Source organism: Dermochelys coriacea, chromosome 12, assembly GCF_009764565.3.
Source record: "Dermochelys coriacea isolate rDerCor1 chromosome 12, rDerCor1.pri.v4, whole genome shotgun sequence".
Classification (NCBI taxonomy): Eukaryota; Metazoa; Chordata; order Testudines; family Dermochelyidae; genus Dermochelys; species Dermochelys coriacea.
In genome coordinates, this window is record NC_050079.1 from 43,820,213 (window position 1) to 43,846,148 (window position 25,936).

Consider the following 25,936-nt stretch of genomic DNA (forward strand, 5'->3'; position numbering starts at 1 on the left):
ATGTTCCTTATAGCTCCTTCCCAGCCTCTCAGCATGGATTAATGCTCAAGGTAGCATAGCTCAGCATAGGTTGGGTCTGCTGACATCTGAGTTTCCTGAGATCCCAGATATGGTTTTATCTAGGGAGAAGTGTGGGAGCATGAAGGGGAGGAGAGAACTGTGACATGGCAGCTGATAAATTTGCACATAACATTTTTGCAGGGACCAAACTGCACAAATTCACTGCAATAGAAACTTTTCCTGCACAAATTGCTCTCTTGGAATGCTTAAAAGACTGGGGTCTTGATGTTTTAAAAGTTTAATAGAAAGTTTTCCTGCTGTAGTGTTGGATTCCCTCTGAAACCTTTTCCGCTCAGCTTATCCAGAATACCTTGTTCACTTCTAGGAGAACACTTTATCCAGTTTTCTGGGATCCAAAAAACTCAGATTCCAGATTTAGTCACTCAGGTTCCTTTATTTGTCATACAGCAAAGCTATGCTGATCAGATTCAAGTGTAGGGGTGAGTATAGTATATACCATACATCTAGAGTTGCACAGAAAAACTCTTCCTTCATATACATTTACACTTTACATTGCATCACATAGTTTTTGAATTAGCTTGGTTACTTTGCAGGAACCAGTCCCTGTGCAACATGCTCTGTCTGTGCATTGTCCTCCCTTGACCTAGTCTTTACCTCATCTCTACATTCCGAACTATTTTGTCCATTGTTAATAAATGGTCCCTGGGTGTTCTCCATTTTATCTGAGCTGGCTCAAACATTCTGTCTTTTTCAACCTAATGATCCGTTTACCTCCCTAATTCTGTTGTCCAAGAAATGAGGCCTCCCTCCAGATGTTAATTGCTCATGTCAGGCTAGGTCTCCACTACATGTTGTCTGCTTACAAATCTTGTTGTAGTTTTGGCATAGAAAGTTTTACACAATGAAATTCGTGATGGAAAACCAAGTATTGATGATGAAAGCTAGTCACTTATTTATGAGATTTGACATGCATATATACTAGTGTGCAATACAGTTTAAGTAAGGCTCTGGCTATGAAAGCTTGAAAATGGAGTTTTGTAAAGTTTGATCAGTTTCTTCAGATTTTCAGAAACAATTCTATTATATGAAAATGGCAGTTTTTCAAGCCAAAACATTCTCTTTGAAAGTTGAAAATTTGTAAAAGAGGATTTACAATAAAAATGTGACTTCCTCTTCATACTGTAAGCAAGTACAGTTTCAGTGAATTCAGTGATGTTACACTCACTTTGCAAGCTCTGGATTTGGCTCCCAGATTTTTCTGCTGTTGTGTATTGGGTGCTGAGAATACAGAACATGCAGCATAGCTTGAATTCAGCATATTGGTACAGGAAAAGGAAGGCAGTGCAGTCCTCTTCTGTATTGCATCGTAACAGCGAGGTGAGTAAGACTAGATTTGTAGTGGAGCTCTCCCTTCACTTACTATGTGTCTGAGTTGCAGGAACAGGCATAGGTCAAAAGAAAAGCAGTACGTGTGGCACCTTAGAGACTAACAAATTTATTAGAGCATAAGCTTGCGTGAGCTACAGCTCACTTCATCGGATGCATTCAGTGGAAAATACAGAGGGGAGATTGATATACACACACAGAGAACATGAAACAATGGGTTTTATCTTACACACTGTAAGGAGAGTGATCACTTAAGATGAGCTATTACCAGCAGGAGGGGGGAAGGAGGAAAACCTTTCATGGTGATAAGCAAGGTGGGCCATTTCCAGCAGTTAACAAGAACGTCTGAGGAACAGTGGGGGTTGGGGTTGCTTGTTACCATGAAAGGTTTTCCTCCCCCTCCCCCCCCCCCCCCCCGCTGGTGATGGCTCATCTCCGATGAAGTGAGCTGTAGCTCACGAAAGCTTATGCTCTAATAAATTGTTAGTCTCTAAGATGCCACAAGTACTCCTTTTTTTTATAAATTTGTTAGTCTCTAGGTGCCACAAGTACTCCTTTTCTTTTTGCGAATACAGACTAACACGGCTGCTACTCTGAAACCAGGCATAGGTCAGTTACAGTAAGGATATACATAGCTGTTGGCATGGAGCCATGGATGTAGCTGATAAACTGTGTTTATTGGGTGAACTGTTTATAGGAAAATTGCCTTTAGTGGCTCATTGCTTAGTTCTGTAGTGATCTTCCAGCACTTAGAGAAAAGCACAGACCCTTTACCCCAGAGCCCTGATAAGGTTAGGATTTGAAGACGCATTGTTGGAGCAGTTGTAAGAGATTGTGTTTTAATTCCCCTTTTGAACTTTTGTTCCAGCCTCTCTTTTTTTTGTTGTTTTGCAGCTTACTTCCCTTTGATTTGTGGCAAGTTGAATAGCTAAGTTAATTGGTCTCCGTGAATGATACTTTGAAACCTAGCCCTGAGCTTTAAACTGATGGCAGCAGATCCTGCTCCCACACTTGCTACCTTCTCAGTGCCTATAGCAATTCAACAAGCTTGATCCTGAAATTCAGTTCTTGAAATATTGCATGTCACCTGTGCAAAATTCTGAATGTAAATGTAGCAGGAAGATCCCGTAAATAAACCTCAAAGGGGGAAGGTCTCCATACAGCAGGGTTCTCAAACTGGGGGTTGGGACCCCTCGGGGTTGCAAGTTTATTACATGGTGGGTTGTGAGCTATCAGGCTCCACCCCAACCCTGCTTTGCCTCCAGCATTTATAATGGTGTTAAATATACAAAAAAGTGTTTTTAATGTATAAGGGGAGTCACACTTGGAGGCTTACTGTGTGAAAGGGGTCACCAGTACAAAAGTCTGAGAACCCCGGCCATAGAGATACAGTAAGTATGAAATTCCCCTTAGTAGTCATTTGTTTGATATTAGGATATGGTCCATGGTCTTGGTCAGTTCTCCTGAGGAAGATGACACCAAATTCAAGGTCTCATTATACCCAAATTTTCTCAAATGCCAAGAGAATTCCATTTTAGTGCACAACCTGCTGATCAATGTGGTCACATGCATATGAACACAAATAACCCAGTCAAGCATCTGATGTCGCTTGTACCCCAGATATGTTGGACCCCAAGTAACTCTTAATTCCCCACCATTTGAATCATCGTAGGTGGATTTTTCCCACATCTCCTGGATTAAGAAAACAAATATTGATCACCCTTTTGGGGCAGGAGGGGCAGGAGAAGATCCCCAGATATTTATCCTAAACTTCCAGGAATGTCCTTGTGGTGTTACTCCTCAGCTGAAGTAGATCCTCCCCCAGTCTCTGTGATACCCATTAAGTGCATACACATTTCAGTAAGTTCCCCTGAGCATTTACCTCTCTAAGATGTATAGATCTAAGCTCTTCAGCCTCTCTTTCTAGCTAAGATCTTCCATTCCTTAGGTTCTCTTTGAAAGTTTTTCAAAAGTTATAGCTCACAACAAAGGACAGGTTCTGAAAGCTACATGGACAAAACTCTTTTCTGTACCTGAATGAACCAGGTAATCATAGGCCAGTCTCACATTGATCCCAGGGAAGATAATAGAGCAGCTGATAATACCCTTCTTTAATACTTATTAAAGAAGACTCACAATTAATGTCAATCAACACTGGTTTATGGAAAATAAATCCTTTCAAATAAACTTGATTTTTTTTTTATGAGATTACAAATTTGGTTGGTAAAAATAATAGTGTTGTTGTAATATATTTAGATTTCTGTAAGAAGTTTGATGTGGTAGTGCATGACATTTTTATTAAAAATATAGAATGATATAAAAACTGGATAACTCATAAGTCTCAAAATGTAATTGTAAACAGCGAATCATAATAAACATTTTTAATGGTGAGGGCAATTAACCATTGGAACAATTTACCAAGGGCTGTGGTGGGTTATCAAGATTGGTGTTTTTGTTTTTTTTTTTTTTGTTTAAAAAAAAAAAAAAAAAAGCCCTAAGAATTATTTTGGAGAAGTTCTGTGGCCAGTGTTATACAGGAGGTCAGACTAGATGATCACAACGTCCCTTGTGGCCTTGGAATCTATGAATGTATAAAACCTGGGTTTTATGCATGGGCAATAACTAAAATTACATGAGGGTCTGTGAAGCTGCTGCTGTTCTGGGCTGGCCTCCTGTTCTCTCCTGTGCTTATTTCTTACTTTGGCCTGATAGTGCTCTCTCACTGACCTAGCTGAAGTGACCAGTACTTGGTATGTGATACTGAAAACACTAGATTGGCGGGTTTGACACCACATGAAAGGAGAGGAAATGTTCTCAGTGAATTGCTGGTGTATTCTCCAACTACACTAGCCCTCAGTGTGTACTGTGTGTAGGAAAGAGCATGTACAAGTACAGTCTTTTCAGTTGCATGTTTCTGATTGCCTTCAGGTTTTGTCTGTTTACAGATTGCATTGTTTTCTGTTGGGGGAAGATGCATGTTTTTCTGTATTCAGTTTGAGGATGAAAGGATGTGTCGGGTAATGCACTTTCTTCACAAATACCATCTATTTAGGATCCTGGATCTTGCATTCGCTATTTCTATACAGGCTGAACTCCTCAAGTGATAACATTTTTGACCCCTAAAGGCAACATTATAGGGTCAAGAGGCAAACTGCTTTCACTTACTGTTAGTTCTTCACCACCCAGGACTCTAACCATTGCCCCTGGAACCTTCCAGTCCATTCCTCTTTGACCAGGGTCTGGTAAAGGAGTTTCTTGTAGGAGCTGTCTCTCTCCAGCAACTTACTTGCTTAAGGTATCTTTTTTTGGTTTGCTCCCTCTCCCACTCCCCATGCGTTTCAAGCCTTTTTATTTCTAGACCCTTTGGCTTTTGGTCTGTCAGTTGCCTGGGAGCACTGATGCAGTCCACAAGGTTCCAGTCTCCAAAGACATTTGAAGAACCATGTCATGGGTCTATGGATGAACAACAAACCTTTTTCCCTTCAGCATTTGGTCTATTTTCAAAGCCTCGTACTGCTACAAGTTTTTAGCTCTTTGTTTTGTATTTCTTTCAGCTGTTTTCTTTGCTCTTTCAGGATGTCACCTACTGCCTTGACCCCTTGGAAGGAAGTGATACCACTTAGCAGCTTCAGACAAAAATTTGATTTTCCACCGAATGCATCCGATGAAGTGAACTGTAGCTCACGAAAGCTTATGCTCAGATAAATTTGTTAGTCTCGAAGGTGCCACAAGTACTCCTTTTCTTTATTTAGACAAAAATCTGTACTGCAGAAGAACATCTATAATGCAGAGTACAATACAAGTGTCTGAATGGGGCATGTTGTACAGGGTATCATGGGGAATGTCTAGAGATGTTACTGTAAACACTCAAGTATCATGGGGCATGCCTCCAAGACTTCCTCAGGGCAGTCCCCTGGGAGTTGTGCAAGTCCAACGCAAGTCTAGAATGTTTCAAAGGAGAAACCCCTGCAGCATAAGCCTGAGCCACTTCTCTTGCTGATTATGATGTTCATGGGACTAGATTGGAGGGTTGACAGCGCACGCAAGTCGGGGGGCAGATACTCCCAGTAAATTGCTTGGTTATTCCTGAGCTATACTAGCTCTCGGTCTGTAATATACTCAGTGTAGGAAAGACCATGCACAAGTACAATCTCTTCAGCTGGACATTTCTCAATAAAAACAATGAGGAGTCCTTTTGGCACTTTAGAGACTAACACATTTATTTGGGCATAAGCTGTTTAAATTGTTTACATTGGCCTCATTCACACTACAAAAGTGATTTCCACTCCTTGTCAACTGTTGAGAATTGCCTACTTCCAACTTAAATTGAATTGGCTCGTTAGCACTGACCCCCCACTTGGTAAGGCAACTCCCATCTTTTCATATGCTGTGTATTTATACCTCCTCAGTGCATCTGATGAAGTGGGTTTTAGCTCACGAAAGCTTATGCCCAAATAAATTCTTAGTCTCTAAAGTGCCACAAGGACTCCTCATTGTTTTGTTGGTACAGACTAACACGGCTACCACTCTGAATATTCCCCAATGGAAGTTGCTTTCAGATTAGTGTACAGGACTCTGGGTGCCACTTTTATCAACACAGGCCTAACTTCCTGCTAGGCTCATCAAAATATCTCTGCCATGTGCTGAGTTTTGACTCCCTCCAAGCCTTGGTACTTGTTGCAGATGGCACTGAGCTATGACTCAGCTGATGAGGCATTGCCTCCCCACTGCACTCCAAGGCACCACTGATGGAGTTAGGGGCTTCCGGTAGCTTATGTCAAGATATAGGGCATCAATTTCCCTTTCTCAGCCACGGTCAGGAAGCTTAAGTGATAGGGTTTGTTTGGGGACCTGGGCAAGTCGCACCAACACATCTCAAAGTCTGCCTTGAGGCTGCAGTGATGCCTTGGTGCTTCCCTCTCACCCTCAGTTTGGAGTCTTTGAATCACTTGGTGTAGCCAGAGCATTTTGCAGCAGTACTGACACCCTCCTTGAGTAGGCTCTTTGTGCCTCTTGGCTTCATGGGTCCTGCACATCCAATGTCTCTGCATCCCAAAGTATGTTGATGTTCCAGGCTACCCATCATCTTGCTAACTCCAGGTGCCTATATGGAGGCAATGGAGCTGATTAGGACATGAAGTGATTGAGGAGTCTGTGGACTTCCTGATGCCAGATACATTTCCATGGTGAAAGAGCAGCAGGATGGTGATTTGTTTATTAGAATCTGACTGTCCAGTTGCTAAAAAGCTTGCAAAGTTGCCAGTCCAGGAATGTGCAGAAGCCCAATTGAGAGATGGAAAGGCCAGAAGCCCAGTGCCTCTCTGTCACCAACGAAGCAGCGTGGCAGACACCCCCCCACTTTCCTCCCCCCTCCGCACACACAACCACCTCTCCTACCCTATCTTGGAGGTCATAGAAAAAAAAAGTACATTCTCCTTCAGGACACTCCTATCGGTCTCCTGTCCCCAGTGTCCCATGCAAGCTTTATACTTCGGATGTGGTTGGCCAGAGGAAAGACAAATGCAATGTAATGTGCCTCAAAACCTTGAGCTTCAGTACTGGGATTGCTTTGGATGAAGCGTTTGTGATTTTGTAGCTGGAGCCCTTTGAGGTCTGTTAGTCCACAACACATTTGCCCAAGAAAAGGTCAGGCTTTGGAAAAAGATCTCTATCTTGTCTGACTCTCTTCCCGAAGGTGAATGTTAGTGAGCAAGGGCATGTTCCTGATGGGGCATCATCTTTAGTCTTTGATGAAAATTATGCAGTGAATAATCTGTGTTATGGGTGGATATCTGTAGGTCTGCTCTAGCTCAAGGCTTCCAGATCTGGTCGTTGGGTCCAAAAAAAAAAAAAAAAAAAAGACATGAGAACCTACCCTGCATTGGAGAGAACCTCTTTTGGACTCAGAGACCTCTTACAGAAAGCAAAGCAGTCAAAAGCTCTGCATTCTTCTGGGTCTGTCTCCTTTTTTGAGTCCCTTTCACAAGGGAGGGAAGGGGAAGCGTCTACTTTTTTTTAATATATATAGAGCCCTCTTTCACGTTGACTGTACTGGGTGCTTGGTCTTAGCAGCAGCAGATGCCAGAGGATCTTAAGCTCTCATACCAAAAAAGCCAAAGGGTGTTTGAAGGATTCCTGAGCATATAATCAGCCAACACTTTATGCAGCTTTTCAGGACCATCTTGGAGGCAGGGAGCCATTTTCAGCTGATGGGCCCTTGTTCATCTTGAAGACGTGGGTCTTGAGGATTGCTCAGAGGGAATACAAAATATTATGGCTGTCGATTAATCACAGTTAACTCACACAATTAACTTAAAAAAATTAATCATGATTAATCACAGTGTTAAACAATAGAATACCGTTGAAATTTATTAAATATTTGTGGATGTTTTTCTACATTTTAAAATATTTTGATTTCTGTTACAACACAGAATACAAGTATACAGTGCTCACTTTATAGTATTTTTATTACAAATATTTGCACTATAAAAATGATAAAAGAAATAGTAGTTTTCAGTACACCTCATACAAGTACTATAGTGCAATCTCTTTATCATGAAAGTATAATTTACAAATGTAGATTTTTTTTTTTTTGGTTACATAAGTGCACTCAAAAAAACCCCCAACCCAACATAAAACTTTAGAGCAGGTGTGGGGAATCTCCAGCCCGCTGATTAATTTAATCCAGCCCACGGTAAGTCTCCGTGCCACGGGCCAGAAGCCATGAGCCTCATCCCCCCTCCCCATATTTCCTCTCCCCCCCCCCCCCCAAAGCTCCTGGGCAGAGGGGCGATCAGGGAAGCTCTACGTGCTGCCCCAAGCGCCAGCTCCTATTGTCTGGGAACCGTGGCCAATGGGAGCTGCGGGGGCAGTGCCTGCAGGCACAGACAGCACTCACCGTGCACTTGCCAGCCGCTTTCGGGAATAGCGCGGGACCAGGAAAGTCAGGGAGCCTGCCTTAGCCCCACTGTGCTGCCGACAAGGAGCCACCTCAGTTAAGTGCCACCTGGCCAGAGCCCCCACCCCTCACCCTCTCCTACACCCCAACCACACCCCCAGCCCCCACACCCCAACCCCCTCAGAATCATACAAGATTAGGGTTGGAGGAGATCGCAGGAGGTCATCTAGTTCAATCCCCTGCTCAAAGAAAGACCAATCCTAGGTAAATCATCCCAGCCAGGGCTTTGTCAGGCTGGGCCTTAAAAGCCTCTAAGGATGGAGATTCCACCCCCTCCCTAGGTAACCCATTCCAGTGCTTCACCACTCTCCTAGTTAAATAGTTTTTCCCTAATATCAACCTAGACCTCCCCCACTGCACTTTGAGACCATGTTCCTTGTTCCGTCATCTGCCACCATTGAGAGAAAAGCCTAGCTCCATCATCTTTGTAACTCCCCTTCAGGTAGTTGAATGTTGCTATCAAATCCCCTCCCATTCTCTCTTCTGCAGACTAAGTAAGCCCAGTTTCTCTTAGTCTCGCCTCATGAGTCATGTGCCCCAGCCCTCTAACCATTTTTGTTGCCCTCTGCTGGATTCTCTCCAATTTGTCCACATCCTTTTTATAGTAGGGGGGCCTCTGCACCCGCACTCCAGGCCTGAGCCCCTTCCCACACCCAAACTCTCAGAGCCCACACCCCTACCTGCACCCTAAACTGCCTGCTCCAGTTCAGAACCCTCTTCCTCACTCTAACTCCCCTCCCAGACCCTCCAGTCCCCTCCTGCACCCCAAACTTCTCATCCCCAATCCCACTCCAGAGCCTGCACTGCAGCCAGCACCTCACCCCTTCTTCACCCCCAACCCGGAGCCCACTCCCACACCCTGAACCCCTCATTTCTGGTCCCACCCTGGAGCCTAGGGGAAGACCTGAGCCTCCCCTCTTCCCTCACCCCCCCTGTGGGGCTGGGGCCATGAGTGCGGGCTTACCTCACTGTGGGGTGAAGCCCCAAGCCTCTGCTCCTCCCCCCGCAGGGCTGTGTGTGGCCCGCAACTCATTTTTTTCTGTGGGTCAGTGGCCCTTGATAGAAAAAAGGTTCCCCCCTGTCTGCTTCAGAGCCTACAAGTCCACTCAGTCTTACTTCTTGCTCAGCCAATCGCTGAGTTTGTTTATATTTACGGGAGATACTGCTGCCTGATACTTACTTATAATGTCACCTGAAAGTGAGAACAGGCGTTCACATGGCACTTTTGTAGCCAGTGTTGCAAGGTATTTACGTGCCAGATATGCTAAACATTTGTATGCCCCTTCTTGTTTCGGCCACCATTCCAGAGGACATGCTTCCATGCTGATGATGCTCGTTAAAAAAATAAAGCTTTAATTAAATTTGTGACTGAACTCCTTGGGGGAAAATTATATGTCTCCTGTTCTGTTTTACCCACATTCTGCCATATATTTCATGCTACAGCAGTCTCGGATGATAACTCAGCACATATTGTTCATTTTAAGAGCACTTTCACGGCAGATTTGACAAAATGCAAAGAAGGTATCAAGCTTTGGAGCATGCTTTCAGAAGTCTTAAAAGAGCAACATTCGGATGTGGAAACCATAGAACCCGAACCACCAAAAAAGAAAATCAGCCTTCAGCTTGTGGCATCTGACTCAGATGATGAAAACAAACATGTGTCGGTCTGCTCTGCTCTTGATCGTTATTGAGCAGAACCTATCATCAGCATGGATGCATGTCCTCTGGAATGGTGGCTGAAGCATGAAGGGACATATGAATCTTTAGCATATCTTGCAACTCTGGCTACAACAGTACCATGCGAATGCCTGTTCTCACTTTCAGTTGACAGTGTAAACAAGAAGCGGGCAGCATTATCTTCTGCAAATTGTAACCAAACTTGTTTGTCTAAGCAATTGGCTGACAAGTGGACTTGTAGGCTCCAAAGTTTTACATTGTTTTATTTTTGAATGCAGTTATTTTTTGTACATAATTCTACATTTGTACGTTGCACTTTCATGATAAAGAGATTTCACTATAGTACTTGTATTAGGTGAACTGAAAAATACAATTTCTTTACGGTGCAAATATCTGTAATAAAAAATAAATATAAAGTGAACACTGTACACTTTGTATTCTGTGTTGTAATTGAAATCAATGTATTTGAAAATGCAGAAAATGTCTAAAAATATTTAAATAAATGGTATTCTATTATTGTTTAACCGCATGATTAATTGTGATTAAATTTTTTAATTGCTTGATAGTCCTACAAAATATTTCAGAAAACCTTGTGATGGGTTCCCCCTGGGGTGCTACCTGGAACTGGGGTAGCACTGAGCCCTCTGGCCCACTGGCTTGGTTCCCTCTCACACTGTGCTGCTGTGACAAGTTGCAAAGCTCTCTAATCTGGCACTTTCACCAGCATTCACACAGGTAGGGACACACCCAGCTGCACTCACACGCAGGTTCTCTAACCACCAGCTTCCCCGCCTAGCCCCTAGAGCAGTAGGGGACCATCCTGTCGTGGTCAAATTTGGTCAGTATATGGGTTTAAACCCCGATCAGCCCCTCTCGCAATGTGAAGAGGACCATGCACACTTGTGGTAACCAGCTGAGATTTTCACAGACACCTTAGTCAAACGCACACTGGTTTGGATTAAAACATAAAATAAGTTTATTAACTACAAAAGGATAGATTTTAAGTGATAGCAAACAGATCAAAGCAGATTACCTGGTAAATAGACAAAACTGCAAACTGAGCTTAACATACTAGACAGGTAGGAGATGAATTAGCAGTGATAAACAGGCTGGCAGATTCTTAAGGCACAAACTGCCTTGGCTTTGCAGCTTGGGTTTCCCAGGTTTTAAACACAGGTAGAAATCCCTTAGCCTGGACCGTCACTTCCCCCATTCAGTCTTTATTCCTCAGGTGTTTCCAGGTGTGTTGTTGTAGGGAGAGTGAGGTACCCACGTGATGTCATTTTTCCCCTTTTATATCTTTTTCCCACTTGCTGGAAAGCTTTTTTGCTGTGACCTGGGTCAAACAGTTCCCATTGTGTAGTACTATCGTTCAGAGGTTTCTATTGTACACAGTTCCTGGGGTAATCCTTGTGCTTGTGTGCATTTCCTCAATAAGCCATCCACATTGTTTGGCCTTTTTACTGCTGTATCTGAAAGGCTGCTTGTGGGTGTTTTCAACCTCACAAAACATGTTTCAGTAACACGTACACAGCCAAACTTCATAATTTCACATACGATGATAGCACATACAATCCAAGGAGATATTAATGAGTGGAGGGCACATGACACTTGAATGCAATTCACATCTCCTAATGCTCACTTCCACTGGGATCGCAGGGATCCACTGAGATGGTCCCATATAGAAACATGTTATGGGTACTACAAATACAGGGTAAACACAAGACCCAGCATTTGTAGTGTGGTCTGAGCCATTTCCTGATGACTCTGACTTATCATTTCTGCCAGCCTGAGGTCTTGGATGCTGTCCTGGGGGCAGAAGGTTTGAGTTAAGACTGGCAGAGCAACTCTGCACTTCAGCTGTGTGGCTGGAGCTGGCAGGGAGAGGAACTCCCTCCCCTGGCCCAGTTGAGCTCCGCCAGAGCTGCCATGGCCTGAGAGAGCCGCCTCTCGGTCAGCCCCAAGATGCTGCGGCAAGAGAGGGCTGGGGGAAGTCCTCTCTCCCTGGGGCAGCCTGCATCTCAAATCCCTCATCTCTGACCCCATCCCAGAGCCTTCACCTCCTGCACCCAATCCTCTGTTCTAGCCCTGAGCCCTCTCCTGCACCCTGAACCCCTCATCCCCAGCCCCACCCCAGAGCCCGCACTCCCAGCCAGAGCCTTCATCCCCCCGCAACCCTCTGCCCTAGCCCTGAGCCCCCTCCCACACCAATCCCCTTGGCCCCACACATCACCTCCGTATTGGTGCACATAAAATTAATTCCACACATGGATGTAAAAAATTAGAGGGAACACTGCCTTGAAGCTTTGTAGCTGTGGGAATGGGCTTTGTCTGGCAAGACATTCCTATTTGCCACAAACCTGGAAAGGAATGAGAACCTGATTGCAGACAATTCCATGTGTGAGTTGTCTTCATGATTGGCCTTTTGAGTGTCAGACATAGGTTTTGGAGGAAAATCTGAACTAAAGCTTTTTACATGGATGAACGTTTTCCTGATGTTTGCATGTACATCCTGATGATGCCTTCTCCATATGCTTGATGTTAAAATGTTCATAAGGTTCTACTGGGAGTAGACTAAAGCCCTTAGAAAGTCTACCCAATCTAATTCTAGTTTGCTGAGCAGTGCTGTTCCAAGAGGTCCATTTCCACACTGTCCCTCTTTTTCACGTAGGTGCTCAGATACCAAGTTGATGAGTGGCAACATAAGAACCTAAATAGATTTTAGATATGTCCTGGCTGGCTTGAAACTAAAAGGGCATGTCATGACTCACTTGATACAAGTAAGGCTGCCTCCAGGACCTGTCTTGTTTAATCTTTCCATCTGAGATATATACAGGGCAGCTACATTGTCCTCCTCTGTTGTTTCAAAACCTGTTACTTTGATTCAATATCCAGGGAGGAATTCATCTGTCTTGCAGAACCTGATCTTCTAGTGCTTGCTCATGTCCATTCCATTGTAGGTGTGTGTGCTCGCCACATGCACTGGTGCCGGCAGTTTTTCCCTCAGTGGTATCTGTAGGGGACTGGCTCTGTCACTGTGTGTGTATGCACCAGGGTGCCACCAGCTCCCCCCACCCTCAATTTCTTCTTACCGCCAGTGACAGTCTCCTTGCCTTGGCAAACCTATTCTTCTCAACTGTACCCAGTTGCAAACTTTTTTGTATCTACATGTTTTTAAATTGTTAGTTTTATAGTTCCCTTACAGTAGTTTTTGTGTAGTTTGTTAGTCCCAAATGGGACTTAGCCTAGGGATGGGATGCCCCGGTCCTCAGGTTTCAAACCTTGTGACTGTTGCAAGAAACCCACGCCAGTGAGTGATCCCCGTAGAAGCTGCTTGAGGTGCTTAGGGGAAACTCACGTTAATGACAAGTGTTGTATTTGCAAGAGTTTCAGACCACAGACCAAGAAGGAGTGGGACATTCGTCTCCGAGCACTCCTTATGGAGTTGGCCCTTACCCTGGCCTCAGAGCTGACCAGGTTGGACTCTGCTCCTAGCTCTGTAGCTTCGGTCTGGAGTGCGCCGCTGACACCGGCCGCAGACCGGCGCCGATCCCCATCCCGGGTACCGACTAAAAAGCAAAGAAAGGCTGGGAGGGAAGGAGAGGACCGGAGGAGAGCAAAGATCCATGAGGGGCAGCTCTTCCCTTCCAGATGGAGGTCAGGCCCCGACTCCTGCTGAGCGGCAGAGCCCACTCCAGGACCCGCCCGCCACCCAAGGGAGTGGCAGAGGCACTTGGCACCTAGTGGTGTCATCACGCCATGAAAGTTAACCTGTCCTTGCTGGTGCTGCCCATGCTGGCTATGACTGTACCCTGTTCAAGGGATAAACCTGCCTTGGGACCCTTCCAATGGTCCCCATCAGTACAGCACTGCTCCTCACTGCAGGAGGTGCCCCGTCAAAGCTTGCCTGTGGACCAGCCTGTGGACATGGACTGGCTGGCCTGCCAGAGTTCCTGGCATCGGTCCACGGACTTCAGGCAACGTTCCTCAGGTTCGAGGTGGCGATCACCAGTGGGCTGGCGCAGACCCATAGATGCACGGCAACAGTCCTTAGATCCCTAGTGCTGGGAGCACCTGATCAACTCACCCAGTGCATGACACTGCGCGGGGTGGAGACACTTGTCCCTGGAGCCACGCCACTGATCGCCAGACCCCCAGTATGGCTTACCGCGAGCACATGGACTGTCTCTGACTCATCAGTCAATTCACTCATGCTCCCGCTCCCAAAGCATAAGGTGTAGATCGTTGGGGTTCTGTTGCAGATCCTCTGGATGATGACACCGGTCACCGAGATCACGGCACCATGAGCCATCACCCTCTTACAGATCCTCAGCAGAGACTTGGAGCCAGGGCCAATGGGATCGGTGTAGACAGGCGGCCTCGGTACTGGCCTGGTCTCCCAGACATGTATCCCCCTTCTTGGGCTCCGACAGCGAGGAGGAGATCCTGTCTGCGGGCCAGGGCCTACCATCAGGGGCATTGGCATTATCCGCTGGGCCACCATTGGTAGCATGGCCACAGGGACAATAGCCTGCCCATTTGCAGCGCTGGAACCCCTGGGGATTTCCCCAACCTTCTCAGGGTCTGAGGTCAGCATCGGGGGCATCTGATAAACGGCAACAGTCTCCCATCCCTGGACTCGGACATGGAGTCAGAGCAGGCTCCCCAGGTCCAGCCAGCCTTGTGTGAGGCTCCGATGACAGAGGCGGCAGATTTGGCAGACCCACACATACCTGCCACCTCATCGTCTTCACCTGATGAGGCGATACTGAGATCTTCTCACCCAGTTCCCCAGGATGTTGCTGAGGCTCACCAGGAGCTCTTAAAGAGAGTGCCTCCAACTTGGGGCTGGAAGCCGTGGAGTTGTCAGAGCGCTTGGACTTTTTGTTTGACGTACTCGGTGCGGCAGCCCCAGCCAGGGTGGCATTGCCTGTGCACGAGGGGGTGGCAAAAATCACGAAGGCCCCGTGGCATACACCTTCCTCACTGCCATCCATCTCCAAGTGGGCAGAGCGGAAATACTAAATTCCCAGCAAGGGGTATGAGTCTCTTTATACCCACCCTGCCCCAAGCTTACTGATTGTGTCGGCAGCCAATGAGCATGACAGATAGGACCAACCAGGATTGATGCCCAAAAACAAGCCTTCACTTCAGAACCACCGTATATGGTATTCTACAAGGAGAAGGTCCAGCTGCAGCCCCATCCAGCTTTTCTGCCTAAGGTGGTGTCCCCTTTTCATGTCAACCAGGATATCTTCCTCCCGGTTTTCTGTCCAAAGCCACACTCGACCAATGAGGAGAGGCAGCTGCACACTCTGGATGTCCGGCATGCCCTGGCGTTCTACCAGGAGTTCACCAAACCCTTCCGCAGGTTGACCCAGCTCTTTATCGCGACAGCTGGTAGGATGAAGGACCTTCCAATGTCCTCTCAGAGAATTTTAAATTGGATCACCATCTGCATCTGTACTTGTTATGAGTTGGCACATGCTGTACCTCCCCCAATAGTAAAGGTTCACTCGACTAGGGCTCAGGAGTCTTCGGTTGCCTTCCTGGTGCACGTCCCTGTCCAGGACATCTGCAGGGCTGCAGGGTCTGTGGTACACAAGTTCACAACGATTATGCAATCACCCAGCAAGCCAGAGATGATGTTGGATTTGGGAGAGCTGTCTTGTAGTCGACACATCCATGAATCCCTATCTGCCTCTGGTGGTACTGCTTGGGAGTCACCTACAATGGAATGGACGTGAGCAAGCACTCAAAGAAGAAAAGACAGTTACCTTTTTGTAACTGGTGTTCTTTGAGATGTGTTGCACATGTCCATTCCATGACCCACCCTCTTTCCCCACAGTCGGAGTTTCCGGCAAGATGGAACTGAGGGTCAGGGGAAGCCAGCAGCACCCCTTATGGTGCATACGTGCACTACTCCAGAGGGTGCCGGAGCCGGTCCCCTATGAATACCACTGAGGGAAAACTTTGGCGCTGGTGCATGTGGTGAGCACACATACCTACAACAGAATGGACATGAGCAATACATCTTGAAGAACACCAGTTACGAAAAGGTAATTGTCTTTTTCTGAAGGAGAAGTCAAATTCACTTGTACCTAGAGTTTTGGTCATTTAGGGATATCCCTTATTTGAGTTGAGATTTTTGATATTTTATTTGTTTGGATCATTTTACTCACTATTGAAGGTTTAAACCTAGTTAAATTTGTTATGTATAAAATAATACAATCTGACCAGTTATATATACATACACACTCAAACCTGTCACTTGAAAAGAGCTAATTTCCTAAAGCTGAAAATGATTAGGAGCTGAATTGAATGGGAGGAAAAAGATAAACGTAAGTGTGAATGATGATTGGAAGTTGTTTAAGAGAACTTTTCTAGATGCCCCAAATCCTCACAATTCTGCAATCAATACAGCAGGCTTTGTCAGTTTAAAAAATAACTCCTGGTAAAGAAGTGAAGTGAAAGTGGTAATAAAAAACGTGAACAAAAATGAAAATCTAACAAATGGAAAGAGAGGGAAGCTGATATTAATGATTGTATATTAAGCCATGAAGTATAGACGCCTTATAAGAGAAGCTAAATGTATTAATGAAAAATAATTAGCCAGTAGGATTAATGACACAAGGAAAAATGTTTTACAGTGTATCAGGAATGTAAGAAATTATAGTAAAGGTATCTATTAATAGACAGGAACAATAAAATTGTTAATGTTGCAGAAAAGATGCATTAAATGTTTCTGTTCTGTATTTGGGACAAAGCTGGATGACACATTCAATTTACAGCAATAATGAAATCTTCATATTCCCATATATGTTAAATTATTGTAGTACAATTAATGCCAGTTATCATGTTTTATGGAAAACGGGTCTTGTCAAACAAAGTTGATCATGTTTTTTGATGAGATTAAAAGTCTAACATATTTCTTTTGTCAACATAACATACTTTGATAAGGCATTGTACTATATAACATTTGCTATACAAAAAGTAACACATTAAATGATCAAAAACTGGCTAAATGATAGATCTTGAAAAGTAATTGGGTGGCTGCCCCATTTACAATGGGGGGATTTCTTAGTGGGGTCCCACCGAGATGTAATGATTGTGACCCAATTCTATTCAATATCTTTTTCAGTGATCTGAAAGTAAATGTAAAATCACTGCAGGTAAAATTTGCAGATGACACCAAAAGTTAGTGGATGGTAAATAAGGATAGGTCAGTCATTCAGTGCTCTCTGGATTGCTTGGTAAATGAGGTTTACTTGTATAACAATTTTTAATATACTTAAATACAATGTCATACATCTATGAACCAAGAATGTAGCTCAAGCTTATAAGATTGGGAACTGTGGAATTTGGAAAGGAGTAACTCAGAAAAGGATTTAGAGTGATAGTGGAAAACCAGGTCAAGATGAGCTCATAGTGCATTGTGTTGGCTAAGCAGGGGAATGTTGAGTAGAAGAAGGGAAGCGGTATTACCTTGGTATACAGCATTGGTGAAACCATTGCTGGAACATACTGTCCTCTTTTGGTGTCTACAGTTCAACAAGGATGTTGAGAAATTGGAAAGGATTCAGAAAAGTGCTATACGAATGATTTGAGGTCTGGTAAACCCATTTTACAGTGAAAGACTTAAGAAGCTTAATTTGTTCATTTTAAGAAAAAGATTTAAGGGCCTCTCAATCATGGTCTTTAAATACATACATAGGGAGAAGATTTCTTATAGTAGATGGCTCTTTAAGCTGTTAGACAAAGTCACAACAGGATCCAAAGGGTGGAAGTTGAAGCTAGACAAATTCAGATTAGAAATGAGAATTTTTAAAAGTTAAGGTGATTAATCATTGCAACAGCTTATCTAAGGATGTGATGGATTCTTCATAATTTGAAGTCTTTAGATCATGATTGGTCTCTTTCTGAAAGAGATGCTCTAGCTCAACCAGCAGTTATGGGCTTGTTGCAGAAATTACCATTTGAAATTCTCTAGTCTGTGTTATGTAGGAGGTGAGACTAAATGATCATAATGATCCCTTCTGGCCTTAAAATCGACGAAGCTTGTTGTTTTAGAGAGACACCTTGCGTGACTCCACCCCCCCTTTTCTCCTTATTGAAATTGTTAGCCCTAGTGTAGTTCCTGCTGCCTGTTGTAGTTATGGGATGTTTTTTCTTTGGGAACATCCCCCAAGCTCTCTGTTCTCTAGGAGTGAGAATTCTGCATGGATGTGGGATCGTTCGAGAAGGGGGAATGACTTATCTTGTCACTCTAATTCTCTGAAGAAACCTTTTTGCAGGATTCTCTCTCATGTGTTCTCCTGCCAGCTGTATGTGGAAGGGAACTTTCTTAAAATGGGGTTTCTTTCATTTTTGTACTTGATCTTTTTGAAGCATAATTTTTAAATCCTTTTTGATTTGTGACATGCTGCTTTTTTTTTTTCTTGACATCTCTGCTTTCTGCTCAGCCAGAAACTGTCTGAAAGATATGAATGGTAATCATTAGAATTCTGAGTGGTGTATGATCACCAGGGTGTGTCTTGTGTGACCCCCTGTCCTTAGTGATCAACAGGTTTAGTACTTGAAGTGTTCATCTATCTCAAACTAGGGATCACAGGCCCCAGGAATGAGTCCTTGCCAGATGATATCTTCAGAGAAGCAGAAAGACCAAGTTGTTGCTCCTTTTGCACTGTAACTGCTATAAAAAAAAAAGTTCATTCTTTCATGTCCATACTAAACTCATTTCTTCTTGTGGATTGTGTTACTAGGAGGCTGGAGCCCACAGAGAAACCCCTTCAGATTGTGTACGAGTACTTGGCTGGGCTCGGCTTTGAGGATCTTGTGAGAATACAGGAAGAGGCAGCAAACTCTGATCTCAGCTGCATGATTCGCTTTTACAATGGTAAGAATTTGTATATAACAGATCACATTAGACACCTAACATGTATCACTGGATACTGCTTTTAGAAATAAGCTGCCAAGGTTGCTAAGAGAAACATTTTATAAATCAGATCTTTTGTTCTCTCAAGAGAGCATTTGTTGCATGGTTGTGGGATGAAACAGACCCCTAGGGAGTGATGTTTTGGCTTATACCTTTATTTTTAATATTTGTATTACCATAGTGCCACAAAGCTCCACTTCACAAAGCGTTAAACATTTTAAGATGCAATTCCTGCCCTGAAGAGTTTACAATGAAAATGATCCTTGAATCAAGGGAAAAGAGGGATGCAGTAAAATACTTGTTTATAATTTTAAAAAGTGAAAAGTGCCAGCTAATCCTGTCTGACCCCTAAGTCTTCATTAGTCAGCTGATATAAGTGAATCACAGAGGTGAGTCTCGAGAGCTTTGGAGGAATGGGTATGATGGCCTTATGGATCAGTTGGGGAAGGTGATGTATGCCATAAGGGTTAGCATGGAAGAAGGCATAGTAGTGTTCATAGAATCATAGGACTGGAAGGGACTTCGAGAGGTCATGTAGTCCAGTCCCTTGCACTCATGGCAGGACTAAGTATTATCTAGACCATCCCTGATGGGTGTTTGTCTAACCTGTGCTTAAAAATCTCCGATAATGGAGATTCCACAACCTTCCTAGGCAATTTATTCCAGTGCTTAGCCACCCTGAGAGTTAGGAAGTTCTCCCTAATGTCCAACCTAAACCTTCCTTACTGCAATTTAATCCCATTGCTTCTTGTCCTATCCTCAGAGGTTAAGAAGAACAATTTTTCTCCCTCCTCCTTGTAACAACCTTTTATGTACTTGAAAACTGTTATCATCTCCCCCCGTCTTCTCTTTTCCAGACTAAACAAATCAATTTTTTTCAATTTTCCCTCGTAAGTCATGTTTTCTAGACCTTTAATCAGTTTTGTTGCTCTTCTCTGGATTTTCTCCAGTTTGTCCACATCTTTCCTGAAATGTGGCAGCCAGAACTGGACACAATACTCCAGTTGAGGCCTAATCAGCACGGAGTAGAGCGAAAGAATTACGTTTTGTGTCTTGCTTACAACACTCCTGCTAATGCATCTCAGAATGATGTTCGCTTTTTTTGCAAAAGTGTTACACGATTGACTCATACTTCATGTAAGAAGCTGCCAAATAGGTGGCGTGATTGATTTAACAGGAAGACTGGCGGTGAAGCAGTAGGAGGTGGTAAGTGCAGAAGAAGAAGAGAATGAGGAAAACTGTTAAAATTAAAGGGTTACTTGATTTTCTAATGCATTAACTGCTTCTCCTCTTTATGTGTTTCAGGGAAAGTTTAAAATGTTTCATGGTAGTCTGCAGTGGGCCACACTTAACTGTTTTATACTGAAAAAGGAAAACCAGGGTAACCCTTTGGACCTGGGACCCACCACCTTACCAGTACCACAGGAAGGAACAATGTTCAAGATAGGAGATAGTGAGGGTCTGGCCAATGGGTTTATGCTGTTTGGATAGAAAGAAGAGGATGGATCATAATGTAATCTAGGAAGTAATAGTATATTTTAGACACAGTCTGGATTTGTGAGGTGAAAGAGGGAGGAGTCAGAGAAGGTGACTGGGAAAGATATCATTAGTGACAGAGTGGAGAGGGTCTGGGAGGAAATATCAGGAATTTGTTTTTGAGTGTGTTAAACATCACCTGGCAGTTTAACATTCAGGAGGAGATGACATATAGGCAAAGATGTGGCAGAGCCTGGAGGCAGACGGTCAGGAGTGGAGAGGTATCTCAGAGTCTTTGGCAAAAGATGGTAGTTGAAACTGTGTAGCTGGATAAAATCACCCACAAAGAGATCATAAAGGAAAAAGAGGAGAGGACTGAGGATAGAACTTTGGAGGACCATATAGAAAGTGACAGAAGAGGATCAATTAAAATATGCTGAAGGAGTGATCTGAGAGATAGGAGAATCGTGCAAAGACAGTCGCAAAAGTCAAGAGGCAAGATTTCAAGGAGTGTATGATTGAGAGTGTCAACCAGAAGAAATGTCAGAGGATGAGGATTGAGTACAGGCCATGGATTTGGGTCAAGAAAAGTCAGAGGAAACATTGCTGAGAACAGTTTTGGTGGAGTCACTTTACTCATGTGAGGCAACACCTCCAAGAGGGCACAACTGCAGGCTTGCAGCAATTTTACTGATTTCTTCCCCCACCCTCACCCCTACACACTTGTGACTGTTGTTTCCCTTATCCCCTTTCCTGTTTCCTTCAGGTGTTAGGGGCAATTCCTTTTCAGTTGGTAACAAGTCCTTTAGTCCAACCATAAGGCCAACCATCAGGCCATAGGGGTCATAAGAACACGAATGGGGGAAGCTGCTGGTAGAGAGCCTTCTATGCTGGCTAGTAAGGTAGGTACAGAGATACTAGTATGATGAACTTGCTCACAATGAGGGCCTGCAGGACTGGTTAGTGGTATGGTCACAGGGATCTGGGAGCCTTAAAGGGCAGGGAACTTACTAGACTGGCTGTAGAATAGATACAGAGAGCATGAGGGGGGGCTATCTCTAAACTAGCCACGGGAGGATGGAGATCAGGGTACTTCCTAGACTACCTAGATGAATATAGGAATCTGTAAGTGTTTGTCAGGGAATCTTCTGTGCTCTGGCAGCAGCTCAGCTGCCAGTAGAAAGATAGTGTCTTGATGAGTCACCATGCTGGGCACTGAGGTCATGGTGTAATAGATAACAATGAATATTTTAGCCCAGTGGGATGGACACAGCATAAGGAAGGAGAGGCATTTTCTGTCCTGGGGATTTGCCTTGATTGCAGCCATAGGGGACCACCAATGCACCAGTGCAAACTGTGGCTGCTTGTTAGTAGTGCTACCTGTAGTTATAAGACTGTTTCTTCTTCGAGTGATGGTCCTGTGTGGATTCCAAACACGGGGTGCAAATGTGCGCTATGTGCTGGAGCTGGAACTGTTCATAGTACTGTCCCTTGAACCGCATGTGTGTCAACCACGTAGGGTGTCCAAGGCTTTAAGATGCTGTGTAGGTCGATGCTCCTCCAGTTCCTTCTTACTGCCACATGGCCAGAGTTGGAACCCCTGTTCCTCAGTGCTGTTAGCTCGCTAAGAGGACTGCTCTTTGTTTGCTGCAAGTAGTTTCTAGTTAGATAGTTGTCCATTAGTGTTAGTAGTTAGTTAGCTCTCTCTTGCACTTCTCCCCTTCAGGAGTTCTTTTTCCCTGACCCGGGGACGATGCACTGGCAAGCTGGCTTCAAGAACTGTGCTTTGTGCCATCACTTCTTTTCAGTGGGCGACAAGCACACTCATTGTCTTTACTGTCTTGGCGAACCCACATAGTCTCTCATTGTTCCATCTGCCGCTCGTTTCCATCCAGGACTCAAGCAGCTTGTGAACTTCCCCTCCAGAAATATGTGATGGAGGAGGTTATGCAGCCATGTGTGCAACCAGACCCGGCTCCACTGGACGCGCCAGAACAGCGCCCGTCACTGGCAGTGAGCACTTTGCTAGGCTCGTCTTGTGTGGTACCTGTGGCTCCGTTGCACCCACCAAAGTCCCACCATGTGCACAAGAAGCATGGGCATAAGGGTGGCTTCCTGACGGGGACTACCTCAAAATGCAGCGTTACCTCCCTGAGCCATGTTAGGTTGGGCAAGAAGTTGCGCTTAGCTGTGAATACTCCTGCTCCAAAAAAGGCTCATATGGTGCACTGATCCAGGCTTATACATCGCAGGCTCCTCTGCTGCCTCGTCTGCTCCGGCACCTGGCCGCTTCCTTCACCCTTGGACTGGACCTTCCAGCCTGTCCTTCCTGGTCCCGCACACTCCAGGGCATTTATCTCCCCTGACACCATCAGCTCAGCTCATGCTGCCCTTTGTCGGCTCTTCCCCACACTCCGGACCGCCACCTATTTTGAGACTCCCCTCTCCAGTGGATGAGTCCCTTGTGCTCCATCCTTCTCCACTAGCACTGGTGATGGACAAACCCCTTCTACTTGTCGATCATCCTCTTGGACCTCGTCTTGCACCGATGGCTCCACCGACATAACATCCCCTCTTCTGCTGGACCCTTCTTCTGAATCTGAGTGGTCCTCTGACCTGGACACTGGTACCTGATGGTCTCTACACCTGGCCCTACTGCCCATTTGGGACACCTACCACGATTGTGGGATGCACTGCCCACATCACCTGCCATCTCCCATCCACACTGCTCCCTTCCACGTGGAGCCTCTGATGTTCCCACTCCGTCGGCACAGTCAGCACCTGTGGTTCCCATCGGCGCCTCTTCATCCCCAGATGATTCCCTCATTCCACCTGCCCCCCACCACCTGATGACTATGCCCAATTCCAGGGCTTGCTCCACTGTATGGCTGCTGTGCTTAATCTTTCTCCAGCCTCTGGGACCTTCCCATACCGACTTGCCCATCCATGACACCATTTTGCAGCTAGCCCAGGGTGTTTGGTACATGCCAGCCTCCTGCGCCCCTATGCTGAAGCTGGTGGATTGCTGCTACTTCGTGCCCTCTAAGGGTATGGACTTTCTCTTTACCCACTTCCTGCCCAAATCCCTGGTTGTCCACACAGCCACTGAGCGCACCCATCAGCAGGACTTTAAATCTGCCCCCTCTTGACCACACTGCCAAAAAGCTGGACCTACAAGGCCACAAGGTGTATTTGTCCATGGGTCTTCAATTTCACATTGCCAGCTACCAGACTCTCCTTGCCAAGTATGATTTCCTGTCCTATTTCAAGCTGGCGGATTTTCAGGATTTCCTACCTCTGGAAAAGCAGCAGGACTTTCAGCATCTGTTGTATGAAGGCAAATTGGTGGCCAAGGTACCTCTCCAAGCTGCTGTTGATGCCACCGGCACTGCGTCATGCTCCTTGGTGTCCAGGGTGGTGCTCTGCCTCGATTCTGGCTCCAATCTATCGGTTTCCCTAAAGAGGTCCAGACAACCCTTGAGGACTTTCCCTTTGATAATCATAAGTTATTTAGTGACAAGACGGATGAGTCTCTCTACTTCCTCAGGGACTCCCGCGCCACCCTCCTGTCTCTGGGCATTTATACTCCGGCCCCGATCCACTGAAACCAGAACTGCTTTATTAGCAATGAAAGATGCTAAAGTATCAAATTATTCATTACAAATTAGTGGCTCTAACTCCACCAATTGTCTACAGTAAGAACTTCTATCTCCAGAACTTACTCTTGGGATCTTTACTCCTCACCCCTTGTTCCTGCCAAATGGGACAAGCACTAGTGGATTCTTTATTACCCATGGAGTTGCCTGTACAGCTGCCTCTGTCTTCAGTGGCTATGGCTGCAGGGCCACCAGTTTGTGCTGTTCCCCTAGTACATGAGTCAAGTCAGCTTCTCACCCCCCTCTCAGGGAAAATAGTCCCACTGAATGGAGGTGATCTCATGAAGAGTTTTTTTTTTATGCAGAGATTACTGGAAATGAGCCTCACACACACATACACCTCTATTCCCTTGGGCCTGAGTACCAAGGCACCTCCTTACAGTAGCAGCCTTGCCTCATTGTAGATACAACCTAAACCGGCTTCTCCCATCAGCAAAAGAATCCTCCTCCCTGAGAGGTGGTAGCTAGGTTGACAGAAGAACTCTGTCTCCACACGGATGTAAGCAATCTTAAAAATGCCACTCAGGTGATGGATTTTTCACACCCTACATAAACTTCTTCAAACCTTATGGGTCATCAAGGAGTCACCGAGAAAGGAAGGCAGAGAAGAGACCTAGCAGTTCATAAACACCACAGGCAGGAGGTCACGGCAGCATTTTACGTAGTAGGCTGGGTCCACCAGAGAAAAGAGGACTGGGAGGAATTTCACACAGCTAAAAGTTCCCAATTGATACCAGGTGCTCAATGTGGAAACTTTGGAAGGTACCTCTCAAGATTGAGCAGGTCTAAGGGAACAGAGATGTACGGAACACACGTCTGTGGTAGTTCAGCCCAACTGTAAGAAAATCATGCTTACCCACAGTGTTCTCAATCATCCAAGGAGATCCTTGTTGGAGATTCAATACGGAGAAGAACCAAACCAACATTCTGCAAGGGACACGTGGACAACAGGACAGTGTGTTGCCTTCCTGGCGCCAAGACATAAGATGTCACTCTAAGATTGGATAAACTTCTGCAGTCAACAGACAAGGATCCACTGGTGATGGTTCATATTGGCACTAAGGACATTGTATCATGGGATATCTCACAGATTATTAGATGACTTCAGGGAACTCAAAAGTGTCCTAAAGAAGAAGAATGTACAAATAGTCTTTTGTGAGATCCTTTCTGTCTCATGAGCAAAGGAAGACAGAAGATTCTGGAAGTGAACCACTGGCTAGGTAAGAGGTGTAGAGGGTTTTGGGTTTGTGGAACACTGGTCACCTTCCTTGGGGAGAGGGGCTTGTATATTTTGGATGGCCTCCACCTCAGTAGAAGGCGGGGACCAATATCCTTAGGGACAGGCTGGCTAGAATAGTGAAAAGGGGGGTAAATGAATTGCAAAAGAGGAGGGTAAAAAGAGGGAAGATAAGAGTGCTCCGCACAAAATTGAGATGTTGAGAAGAAAATCAAGGAACTAAAGGACATGAAGAGAAGAAATACTTTAATTGCTTATACACCACTGCTCAGAGCCTTGCTAACAAGAGGAACTGGAATTGCTCATTTTGAGCATAAATTTGATCTTTTTGGTATTACTGAAACCTGATGGGATTTTCACCTGACTGGAATGTTAGAATCAATGGTTATAAACTATTTAGAAAGAAATGAGTGAGCAAAAGGGATGGGGGGGTGACACTGTCAAAAAAGACATGACTTGTTTCCAAGTCACTGTTAACCCACAAGAAAATCATCTTGAATGCTTATGGATCAATGTCCTAACATGTAAAGCATAAGATGCGGTATCAGTTGGTGTCTGCTACAGACCATCCAATCACACTGGAGAATGCG

At 45.0% G+C, this 25,936-nt stretch overlaps 1 protein-coding gene and 1 long non-coding RNA gene across 5 annotated transcripts in view; both read left to right on the forward strand.

Annotated features, from left to right (window-relative positions):
- The window catches only part of PHLPP2 (PH domain and leucine rich repeat protein phosphatase 2), a 157,649-nt gene that overhangs the window by 11,673 nt on the left and 120,040 nt on the right, over positions 1–25,936 (forward strand). For 3 of the 4 annotated variants that reach the window (XM_043494744.1, XM_038367803.2, XM_043494746.1), the window contains exon 3: positions 18,805–18,938. In XM_043494744.1, coding sequence (XP_043350679.1) covers positions 18,805–18,938 — 134 coding nt within the window. Of the gene's footprint in view, positions 1–385; positions 501–18,804; positions 18,939–25,936 lie in introns of all 4 variants that reach the window. The other variant, XM_043494747.1, reaches the window with a different exon arrangement.
- LOC122456237 lies at positions 1,941–5,497 on the forward strand. Its single transcript, XR_006274999.1, has 2 exons — positions 1,941–3,267; positions 4,983–5,497. It is a non-coding gene; the product is annotated as an uncharacterized LOC122456237 (long non-coding RNA).